Raw genomic sequence first — 12,457 nt, forward strand, 5'->3', positions numbered from 1 at the left:
AGAAACAAGATTCTCTGGTCTGATGAAACCAAGATTGCACTCTTTGGCCTGAATGCCAAGCATCACATCTGGAGAAAACCTGGCACCATCCCTACGGTGAAGCATGGTGGTAGCATCATGCTGTGGGGATGTTTTTCATCGGCAGGGACTGGGAGACTAGTCAGAATCGACGGAAAGATGAACTGAGCAAAGTACAGAGACATGCTTGATGAAAACCTACAGAGCGCTCAGGACCTCAGACTGGGGCCAAGGTTCACCTTCCAACAGGACAAAGACCCTAAGCACACAGCCAAGACAATGCAGGAGTGGCTTCAGGACAAGTCTCTGAATGTCCTTGAGTGGCCCAGCCAGAGCCTGGTCTTGAACCCAATCGAACATCTCTAGAGACCTGAAAACAGATGTGCAGCGAAGCTCCCCATCCGACCTGACAGAGCTTGAGAGTATCTGCAGAGATGAATGGGAGAAACTCCCCAAATATAGTGTGCCAAGTTTGTAGCTTCATACCCAAGAAGATTTGAGGCTGTAATCGCTGATAACGGTGCTTCAACAAAGTACTGAGTAAAGGGTATGAATACTTTTGTAAATGTGATATTTCATATTTCAGCGATATAAATGTGATATTTCAGGTTTTTAAAAACCAGTGTTTGTGTTGTCATTATGGGGTATTGTGTGAAGATTGACGAGGAAAAAAATGTAACACATTTTGGAATAAGGCTGTAATGTAACCAAATGTAAGGGGTCTGAATACTTTCCGAATTAACTGTATAAAAAAATGTGGATCCATAATTCAATAATTACCAATAAAAACTAGAGATGTATCATTTACAATCATTGTTTGGGGAGGGGGAATCTTAATAGGTTCTTTCAAGATTCGATACTAGTGTGCTGCAATTTCAATATACTGTAGATTCCTCTGTTGTGTGGTTCTACGCCCTGAGCTATCTAGATAAAAACAATAACCTTTCAGCAGAGGTTTGTCGCTCTCTGTCCCGCAGTTCTGACACCCTATAAGTTGGTCGAGTAATGTACAAATCTTTAAATGTCATCAATCAAGTGACATTTTCATTTTGACACAAGTATCGATACCTTTCTATTGGATCAGACTGCTAAGAAAATGTTTGATATATTTTCTATATATCCCCACTCTGGTTGGATTCCCCCGCCCCAAAATACAAATCACTTTGCAAGAAAGCATAATGTGACATGCAGGCCTGATGTAGCCTGTAAACCATGAGTTTCAATTTGAATGAAAACATATTCGCTTAGGATCTCACTTGGTGATGGCCACAGGACCAGAAATGTGTCTCTGTCTCTGTCACTAACAAATACAGTCATGGGTTGTAACTCTATAATTAACTCGAAAGGCACACTGGGGAATATGAAAATAAGGCATTACACTAAGCAATTTTTTAATTAAACACTGAAAAGTGTGGACCCGTATAGACACTGGAATAGTGTTACATTTAACACTCTCAGAATTGATTCAACAGTGGAGAATTTGTGGTGTGCACCAGAAATCACATGTCCACACAGAGAAAACCATTGTTAGTAACCCCACTTTTGATCACCTTGAATCCTGCTGAAATGGCCTCCTGTAATTGCTTCGTTTACATTAAGTAATTGTTTGATTAATTAATAACACACAGTCAGTCTCCCGATAATCCGAGAGTACTCAGGTGTGAGTACTTCATCACAATAATGCACTCTGGTTCATAGCTATCTTTTTAATGAAGATTAGGTTTAAAACCACAGCAGGCCAGGGGACATGTGCCTGAGTGGCTTCTGGACACCATCCAGCCAAGCCAGCAGCCAAGAAGTAACAGGGTGCATTGTGAAGGGAAGGCAGCCCCTGGCCCAGCCAGTCTTTAATTTACAGCCACTGGGGGATAGGAGAAGGAGTGATAACAGATTAGTGTCTGGGGCTGGTCAGGCAGGTCAAGTGTCCCCCCCCCCCCTCTGGAGTTCCAGGAAGTGCTGTCTAATGTTTTCCAGTCAGGTGGATGTGGGGGGTACAGAGCAGTCAGACAGAAACAATATCAGTCACTCTCTGTCTGTCTGGGGTTTCCTGTTGTACAGGCAGCAACTGGACAGGACATAGCCTGGTGGTCCCAGATCTGTTGATGCTGTCTTGGCAACTCAACACAGGAGTTGGCAAGACAGCACAAACAGATGTGTGACCAGGCTAGACAGGACACGGATGAGGAGTGAGTGGGTAGACTGGAGCTTATCTCTCAGACCCTGGGCTCACACAGGCATTCCACTCCTCTCGCTGGTGCAGAAGAGAGACACAGAGCGGGGTTTCCATGTGCGTCACTACTGTGACACAGCGAATGGAATGGTCAACCAGCATGGTCAGTCAGCCAGGATGGAATAGCAAACTCAGTCAGTCAGGGACAGGGGAGGCAGATGTCCGTGCTGACTGGCACAGTACAGGTAACCCATCATCCAAACCCTCTTTCAAATGATACATTGAGCATTTGATTGAGCCTGTCTGGAGTGCCCTAATATGGACAGGTTTGCATATTTGGGACTTATCCATTGTTTCCATATTGCCAGCAGCCAGACAAAAACCAGGTCTGTCATCATCACACAAACATCAGACAACAATTATCATCATCCTAACTCTTCTAGTAGAAATTAATACCACTGATCAGGAGTTAGCAAAGTCACCACTTAAAGAAACATAGAATCTCAAATTGTGTTCTACTTATTATAGGCTATCTCTATTTGCAATACTATAGTAACTGGACAGATATTCCACTATGGTTCCTGAAAGTCAGATGACGGTTTAAATTCACACTGGCCAAAACTTAATCTCTTTGCCTCAGGTCCCAAAGAATGGACAGATATTCCACAATAGTTCCTGAATATGAGTTCATGAAAGTAAAAGTTAGACAGAAGGTCTAGCCTAAATGCAGTTACACTGTGCATTTAGGTTCTACATCATTTCTTGGCCCCAAGGATCCAGGTCCCAAAGACTTTGGGTCAGATTCAGGACATGACATCATAATGAGGATGACGTACAGTATCATTAGAGAGCGGATCTGCAGATCACATCTGATTTAGAGCCCAGAATGTTCTACAATGTTACAAGATACATGTTATGGTCCTACTGTAGCAGCAGGGAATATAGTAAACAGGCAATCATTATTTATGCAGGATTTCAATAAGCCCCCCATTTCCCATAGACGACAGTACACCACTAAAGAGGCAGGTCAATTAAAAGGAATCTATGGTGTAAAAAGTGGTGTAATTGCATTTGCTGGTGATCGGGGGGTGGTGTAAATCAGGTAATGATCTGGATACACAGACAGTTACTAGGACCATGGAGGGTAAGCAGCAGCATCAGCAGCAGCACATAACGTTAGTGCTTTGCGAGTGTGCGCTTTGGGGCTGGTTTAGAAATAGTGTACAAAAGTATAGGGTCTTTGTCTGGCTTTGTATGGGCTTTCCAGACTATTGAGTTTAGGAAATTATTGCATTGGGGAATTGACTGGATATATTATATCTGTAGCTGGGAAAAGTCCAGTATCTGATCCTCAAACCCAACAAACCTTTCCCTTGTTCTTTGTGATTATATCTTAATATCTTTACTCCTGTAGATCTTACACGCTGCCATCATGTCTATAGAGGGATATTTACCATAGTACCATAACCTTCCCACCAGAGATTTTGACCCGTGATAATAACCAATGGGCTCAGATCCCCACTCTTCATCTTCAGCAGTGATCCACCACATCCCTGCCAGACCATGGGCCGGACAGTTTGCTTTTCAAGAACCAAACAAGACTGAAAATATTTTACTATGATAGTAAAATCTGGCCACAATGCTGGCCTTCAGGAGTATATACAGTGCCTTGTGAAAGTATTCGGCCCCCTTGAACTTTGCGACCTTTTGCCCCATTTCAGGCTTCAAACATAAAGATATAAAACTGTATTTTTTTGTGAAGATTCAACAACAAGTGGGACACAATCATGAAGTGGAACGACATTTATTGGATATTTCAAACTTTTTTAACAAATCAAAAACTGAAAAATTGGGCGTGCAAAATTATTCAGCCCCTTTACTTTCAGTGCAGCAAACTCTCTCCAGAAGTTCAGTGAGGATCTCCGAATGATCCAATGTTGACCTAAATGACTAATGATGATAAATACAATCCACCTGTGTGTAATCAAGTCTCCGTATAAATGAACCTGCACTGTGATAGTCTCAGAGGTCCGTTAAAAGCGCAGAGAGCATCATGAAGAACAAGGAACACACCAGGCAGGTCCGAGATACTGTTGTGAAGAAGTTTAAAGCCGGATTTGGATACAAAAATATTTCCCAAGCTTTAAACATCCCAAGGAGCACTGTGCAAGCGATAATATTGAAATGGAAGGAGTATCAGACCACTGCAAATCTACCAAGACCTGGCCGTCCCTCTAAACTTTCAGCTCATACAAGGAGAAGACTGATCAGAGATGCAGCCAAGAGGCCCATGATCACTCTGGATGAACTGCAGAGATCTACAGCTGAGGTGGGAGACTCTGTCCATAGGACAACAATCAGTCGTATATTGCACAAATCTGGCCTTTATGGAAGAGTGGCAAGAAGAAAGCCATTTCTTAAAGTTATCCATAAAAAGTGTTGTTTAAAGTTTGCCACAAGCCACCTGGGAGACACACCAAACATGTGGAAGAAGGTGCTCTGGTCAGATGAAACCAAAATTGAACTTTTTGGCAACAATGCAAAACGTTATACGTTTGGCGTAAAAGCAGCACAGCTCATCACCCTGAACACACCATCCCCACTGTCGAACATGGTGGTGGCAGCATCATGGTTTGGGCCTGCTTTTCTTCAGCAGGGACAGGGAAGATGGTTAAAATTGATGGGAAGATGGATGGAGCCAAATACGGGACCATTCTGGAAGAAAACCTGATGGAGTCTGCAAAAGACCTGAGACTGGGACGGAGATTTGTCTTCCAACAAGACAATGATCCAAAACATAAAGCAAAATCTACAATGGAATGGTTCAAAAATAAACATATCCAGGTGTTAGAATGGCCAAGTCAAAGTCCAGACCTGAATCCAATCGAGAATCTGTGGAAAGAACTGAAAACTGCTGTTCACAAATGCTCTCCATCCAACCTCACTGAGCTCGAGCTGTTTTGCAAGGAGGAATGGGAAAAAATGTCAGTCTCTCGATGTGCAAAACTGATAGAGACATACCCCAAGCGACTTACAGCTGTAATCGCAGCAAAAGGTGGCGCTACAAAGTATTAACTTAAGGGGGCTGAATAATTTTGCACGCCCAATTTCTCAGTTTTTGATTTGTTAAAAAAGTTTGAAATATCCAATAAATGTCGTTCCACTTCATGATTGTGTGCCACTTGTTGTTGATTCTTCACAAAAAAATACAGTTTTATATCTTTATGTTTGAAGCCTGAAATGTGGCAAAAGGTCGCAAAGTTCAAGGGGGCCGAATACTTTCGCAAGGCACTGTAGATAGTACAGTAGTTGTATAATATGTGCAGTACCTATAAGCTATAGCATAAAGTCCATACTGTATGTACTGTACAATCAACATTTTTGAGTTGAGTAACACATTCCTTTGAGAGAGCATTAGAGCCTTTTAAAGAGTTTGAGAGGCTTTTTCAATTCTGTTTGCCAGTCTGACAATATTTATGTGAACTAATTTGCTGAAAGAATGGAGGAAAGGAGACCGTTGGGCATGTCTGGCTGTGAGGGATAAGTAGTAGGGTCAGTGTGGAGAGACAGAGAGTGGATGGAATCGGCCACCACATTGGCTGAGATGATATTTCCCCTCTTGGGGCCAGCCAATAATCCTGCATATAAATAAGGAGAGATGCAGGGGAGAGGGAGGGCAGAATGGATGGGTTTTGGCTGGGCTAAATGGAGACTGTAAATTGCTCAATGGAGTGGAGGAAAATAAGTAGAGTTACCGTATGTACAGTATGTGATTAAAAAGCTGACTCACAGAGGGTGACATTTTGAGTTGTGATGGTTCGGAAATTCTCTGTATGCAGCATATAGAAAAAAACATTACTTGATTACACAGACAAGGGGAATTGCTGCTCTTGCTGTGCTGGAAACAAGTACAAAAACACCAAGACTAGCAGCTGGGAAGGAAGGAGGAGTAGAGGTATAGATCCCTGGCTAGTATTCACAACAACCTCTACTGTAAGCAAAAGTGAAATAGCCCATACTCATGTATTCCTGTGTCCAAGTCATTATGGGTAGTGAGTGAGTCTACTGTCAGCAGGTGGCATATCATTCATCAAACACTGCTGAGAAGTGGAAACTAATCTCACCTGCAAGTCTGCACTGTCACTGTTGAAATGCAGCACCATGGAAATAGCATGATGTGCTTTGCTGAGGGGAGTTGGAAAGCAGCAGTAGAGTCATTTACAACATTTACATTCAATTACAAAGTTAAGGATGTTCCTTTTGAGGGTATAAACTGAACTAAATGTGCATGCTGCAGAACTCTTCTTTAGGAAGGTACACTTTCTACAAAGGCATACATTTGGTACTTCACATCAGAGGATGAGCACAGTAGATTAGATTTTTCTCTCCAGAAAGAGTTAAAGGGGACAGCTACAGTTACAGCTAAGATGGCTGGCTATCTGCTAAATCAAAAGTATTGACATCAGATGGTAATTCTTTTAAATCAAGCACTTTTAGCCAAGATACAGCCAGAGGACAACTAGTCAACGGTTCTTTCGGCTTCAACATCAATCTACAAATCAAAACATCTCAACCTTTCAATTTGATGCTCATGCCGGTCACACACATTCTCAGGCTCTGAAAACATCAGCCTTTCTCTATTTCAAATATAAACTAGAGGTGTTGACCTTTTATCCTTGACTTTTACACTTCTCTCATGATCCAAATACGCATCCTACATGATTTTGGAAATTATTTGGATATTATTATTCCTGGAACAATCCCTGGAATCCCTAATATATTTGTGGGTTTTGGATTAAGCTGAGAATGGCAGAGAGATTTCCACACAGAGGACTTAGAAGGTATTATTGAGAAAAAGCCTACTACCTTCACAGAACAGTGCAAACTGGCTCTAACCAGAATAGAAAGTGCACAACTGAGCAAGCGGACAAGTACATTAGAGTGTCTAGTTTGAGAAACAGACACCTCACAAGTTCTCAACTGGCAGCTTCATTAAATAGTATCTGCAAAACACCAGTCTCAATGTCAACAGTGAAGAGGCGACTCCGGGATGCTGGCCTTCTAGGCAGAGTTGCAAAGAAAAAGCCATATCTCAGACTGGCCAATAAAAATAAATGATTAAGATGGGCAAAATAACACAAGACACTGGACAGAGGAACTCCTAGAAGGCCAGGCCCTGTTATCCCAGTAATAATGCCTTACATTACACCTGGGTAGAAAACACTTCAATTTGCTCAACTTCCCATTTGCTCAACTACTGCCTCAACTTACCCAAAGGCAAACATTGTTGACTATATTAGCCCACACAGTTACAAGGATGCAATTTCAATACCCCGTATTGAATCTTATAGAGACCCCAACTGATGTATACAGATGCAGGATGTTCATTTGATCACTCGGTCTCACTGCAATTGTCGCGACCTTGATTTGAGTTGGTGGAAATCGTTTTTTGGACCTAACTTGCTCACCACTTTTTCCATGTTGTTTCTTCTTTCACAGATTCCATGAAATGATGACCTCTTCCTAAATATTTGGTAACATTATTCATCTTGTGTATGGTTTCCTGGAAACAAAGGTGTCTTAACTTACCCCTTTGGCTCAACTTACCCCACTCTCCCCTACTGGGTATGAGCCCATGTTTCATCACACACAAACAGGACATTTAAACACACCTTGCTTTGCAAACACAGAACACATAGAATAGCTCTGTGTTTACAGTCCTGTACTGGCTGCTCCCTGGTAACTTCAGTGGTGGAAACTGGAAAGCCTCACTGGTGATACTTCCAGACCTGGGTTCAAATACTATTTGAAATCTTAAAAAAAAAAAGTGTTGTCCTGGAGCACCAGATGGGTAGGGTTTGCAGATATTTGGCACTATTGTATTGATCCATTAAGCCAGGTAAGGTCAATCAAACACAGATAACATATTTACAATTATTATGAATAGTATTTGAACACAGGTTTACCTGCTACCTCTGGATACAGCAACTCACTGAGCCTCCTCTTTTTGGCCTGTTTCCTGAATCCTGATGTTGGTCTGTCTCCAATGAGAATGTTTATGTAACAAAATAGTGCTGTGGCTGCAGATTCCTCTTGTCTTTCTTTCCACATTCTTTGGTGTTTTGCTAATGCTCATCATGTCATGGTCTGACTCTGCCCAGCTCTTGAGGAGTATCCACCAGGTGCAATGGATCTCAACAAAATCACAAACATTTCTGCAAACAAATTAGATATTCATGTCAAAAACAATGAACGTTAATTAAGAGAGAGTCTTTCAGTTGCCAATGTCAACATGACATGTTGAGAATTATGCTACATCTAACATAGTGGTTGTAGTTTCTACAAGCCAGCACATTACGGTTGGGTTTGACACGACAGTGTAAAAAAGGGCAGGCCTATAATAGTCTAAGCACTTTCTATGGGTGAGTCAGCAAAACGGATGGACAGACAAACAGTACAGTAAATGTCATAATGAGAGGTATCCCTCCCAGTGAAAGGAGGAATGTTAGAGAATGCCCTGATTGCCCTGCATGTATTAAAGCAGCCCAGCTGTCAGGGAGGTGTGGTGTGTGAATTCTGCTGACGGGGATGCACGCACGCACACACAGCTTCGCCCAAGAACCCAGCAGCACGTTGCCGCCCATCTGCAGGTGATTGCATCGCATAACCTGAACACTACATCACTCACTACCTCTCTCTCTCAGCAGAGACTCTCTCTGTTTCGGTATGTATAACACATACAGTATTATACACAACGTGTACAAAACATGACCTACGCTGGCCAGGTGATTCCAGGTGAAAGCTATGATCCCTCATTGATGTCACTTGTTAGCATTGGAGTCAACATGGGCCAGCATCCCTGTGGAATGCTTTCAACACGAATTGAGGCTGTTCTGAGGGCAAAAGGGGGTGCAACTCGCTCTTTTGTATAAACTATTTGAATACAATTTAGCCTATATCAAAACAAGCATATCTGGAAAAAATACACAGCCCGAAAACTTCAAAGTACAACATCGATTCTTCCTTCTCCCTTCCATACTATACACTCTTCCTTAAAATACCAAATCTATCGAAGCCTCGCCCTCATAAACATAAGGAGCTATCCATCGCCTGCCAGCAGCCCCAGGAGCCCACCCAACCCACTCTGCTCTTGCTTTATACTTAGTGTATACTGAATGTGATAAGTCTGCTATTGTGAAAGTGTCAGGTCAGGAACAGACATTTATCAGAACAATAAGAACTGTACATGTACTTTCTCAGCAGACACACTGCAATTCCCTGAGACAAAGCCTGTGTTATCACAGTCTGATTAGTTTGGTTACATAGTGTTGTTTCGGATGAGGAATCTTTTCCTGTGGGTTGTTGTTGTGTGTCCTGAGAAAGTCTCTCCAGCACTGTGTGTAGTAGACTGTCTAGCCTATCACTCTCCTTCACTGAAACTTCTGATGCCCAAGTGTGAGCAAAGACAACAAACAGTCATGTTGTTCTAGTGACCACCATTGTTATTGCTGCATTGATATCAGACAAAAACACTCCAGAACTATCAAACGCTTCTCTGCTTTCCCAACATTCTGGCAGCTTTTCCTGCATTACCACTACCTCCAAACATCCTGGCCATGCTGCATGGGCAAGAAACCCACAGGACCGTGCAAGCTCACTATCCTTTTTTGAGCATGAGAAACGCTCTAACCCTCTCTCTCTCTGACTCCCCTTCTCACCTCACATGACAAACATCTTGCCAGTCGCCACAGTTCACCATGGACGGGGCTTTTATTCTGCCTCCAGATGCCTCTGGTTTACATGGATTCGGATCTGAAAGTAGGCCAGTATGGCTGAACACTGTTCTGTGAATAATAATAGCATGATTGATAAACTTTACAGTAGACCGCTTCAAATTATAATAAGGATCTTTATGGGATCGAACAGCGCATGTGTGTGTGTGTGTGTGTGTATACATACAGTATCAGTCAAAAGTTTGGACACACCTACTCATTCAAGGGTTCTTCTTTATTTTTTACTATTTTCTAAATTGTAGAATAATACTGAAGCCATCAAAACTATGAAATCACATGGAATCATGTAGTAACCCAAAAAGTGTTAAACAAATCAAAATATATTTTATAATTTAGATTCTTCAAAGTAGCCACCCTTTGCACACTCTTGGCTTTCTCTCAACCAGCTTCACCTGGAATGCTTTTCCAACAGTCTTGAAGGAGTTCCCACATATGCTGAGCACTTGTTGCTATTCCTTGCTTTTTCTGCGGCCCGTCTCATCCCAAACCATCTCAATTGGGTTGAAGTCGGGGGATTGTGATGCAGCACTCCATCACTCTCCTTCTTGGTCAATTAACCCTTACATAACCTGGAGGTGTGTTGGGTCATTGTCCTGTTGAAAAACAAATAAAAGTCACACTAAGCTCAAACCAGATGGGATGGTGTATCGCTGCAGAATGCTGTTGTGGTCATGCTGCTTAAGTGTACCTTGAATTCTAAATAAATCAAAGACAGTGTCACCAGCAAAGCACCCCCACACCATCACACCTCCTTCTACATGCTTCACTGTGGGAAACACACATGAGGAGATCATCTGTTCACCTACTCTGCATCTCACAAAGTCACGGTGGTTGGAACCAAAAGTCTCAAATTTGGACTCATTAGATCAAAGGACAGATAATGTCTAATGTCCATTGCTCATGTTTCTTGGCCCAAGCAAGTATTTTCTTCTTATTACTGTCCTTTAGTAGTGGTTTATTTGCAGCAATTTGACCATGAAGGCCTGGTTTTATCACTAAAGCCCCATATACTACCCACCACTGCAACCTGTATGCTCTCGTTGGCTGGCCCTCACTATATATCCGTCGCAAAACCCACTGGCTCCAGGTCATCTATAAGTCTTTGATAGGTAAAGCCCCACCTTATCTCAGCTCACTGGTCACCATAGCAACACCCAACCATAGCACACGCTCCAGCAGGTATATTGCACTGGTCATCCCCAAACCCAACACTTAATTTGGCCGCCTTTCCTTCGAGTTCTCTGCGGACAATGACTGGAACGAATTGCAAAAATCTCTGAAGCTGGAGTATTATACAGTGGGGCAAAAAAAATATTTAGTCAGCCACCAATTGTGCAAGTTCTCTCACTTAAAAAGATGCGAGAGGCCTGTAATTTTCATCATAGGTACACTTCAACTATGACAGACAAAATGAGAAACAAAATTCCAGAAAATCACATTGTAGGATTTTTTATGAATTTATTTGCAAATTATGGTGGAAAATAAGTATTTGGTCACCTACAAACAAGCAAGATTTCTGGCTCTCACAGACCTGTAACTTCTTCTTTAAGAGGCTCCTCTGTCCCCCACTCATTACCTGTATTAATGGCACCTGTTTGAACTTGTTATCAGTATAAAAGACACCTGTCCACAACCTCAAACAGTCACACTCCAAACTCCACTATGGCCAAGACCAAAGAGCTGTCAAAGGACACCAGAAACAAAATTGTAGACCTGCACCAGGCTGGGAAGACTGAATCTACAATAAGTAAGCAGCTTGGTTTGAAGAAATCAACTGTGGGAGCAATTATTAGGAAATGGAAGACATACAAGACCACTGATAATCTCCCTCGATCTAGGGCTCCACGCAAGATCTCACCCCGTGGGGTCAAAATGATCACAAGAACGGTGAGCAAAAATCCCAGAACCACACGGGGGGACCTAGTGAATGACCCGCAGAGAGCTGGGACCAAAGTAACAAAGCCTACCATCAGTAACACACTACGCCGCCAGGGACTCAAATCCTGCAGTGCCAGACGTGTCCCCCTGCTTAAGCCAGTACATGTCCAGGCCCGTCTGAAGTTTGCTAGAGAGCATTTGGATGATGAAACCAAAATATAACTTTTTGGTAAAAACTCAACTCGTCGTGTTTGGAGGACAAAGAATGCTGAGTTGCATCCAAAGAACACCATACCGACTGTGAAGCATGGGGGTGGAAACATCATGCTTTGGGGCTGTTTTTCTACAAAGGGACCAGGACGACTGATCCGTGTAAAGGAAAGAATGAATGGGGCCATGTATCGTGAGATTTTGAGTGAAAACCCCCTTCCATCAGCAAGGGCATTGAAGATGAAATGTGGCTGGGTCTTTCAGCATGACAATGATCCCAAACACACCGCCCGGGCAACGAAGGAGTGGCTTCGTAAGAAGCATTTCAAGGTCCTGGAGTGGCCTAGCCAGTCTCCAGATCTCAACCCCATAGAAAATCTTTGAAGGG

At 42.6% G+C, this 12,457-nt stretch overlaps 1 protein-coding gene across 13 annotated transcripts in view; it reads right to left on the reverse strand.

Annotated features, from left to right (window-relative positions):
• LOC110533632 (cytospin-B) overlaps window positions 1-12,457 on the reverse strand; it is a 166,525-nt gene that overhangs the window by 72,969 nt on the left and 81,099 nt on the right. For 2 of the 13 annotated variants that reach the window (XM_090186332.1, XM_090186338.1), the window contains exon 4: window positions 8,155-10,574. The exons of 9 other annotated variants lie outside the window; for them this stretch is intronic. In XM_090186332.1, coding sequence (XP_090042458.1) covers window positions 8,155-8,299 — 145 coding nt within the window. In that variant the 5' untranslated portion in view covers window positions 8,300-10,574. The remainder of the gene's footprint in view (window positions 1-8,154; window positions 10,575-12,457) is intronic. 2 more of the 13 variants (XM_090186333.1, XM_090186339.1) reach the window with 1 other exon arrangement.

The sequence above is a fragment of the Oncorhynchus mykiss genome, chromosome 10 (assembly GCF_057628025.1).
Source record: "Oncorhynchus mykiss isolate SJ-2025 chromosome 10, ASM5762802v1, whole genome shotgun sequence".
NCBI classification, from domain to species: domain Eukaryota; kingdom Metazoa; phylum Chordata; class Actinopteri; order Salmoniformes; family Salmonidae; genus Oncorhynchus; species Oncorhynchus mykiss.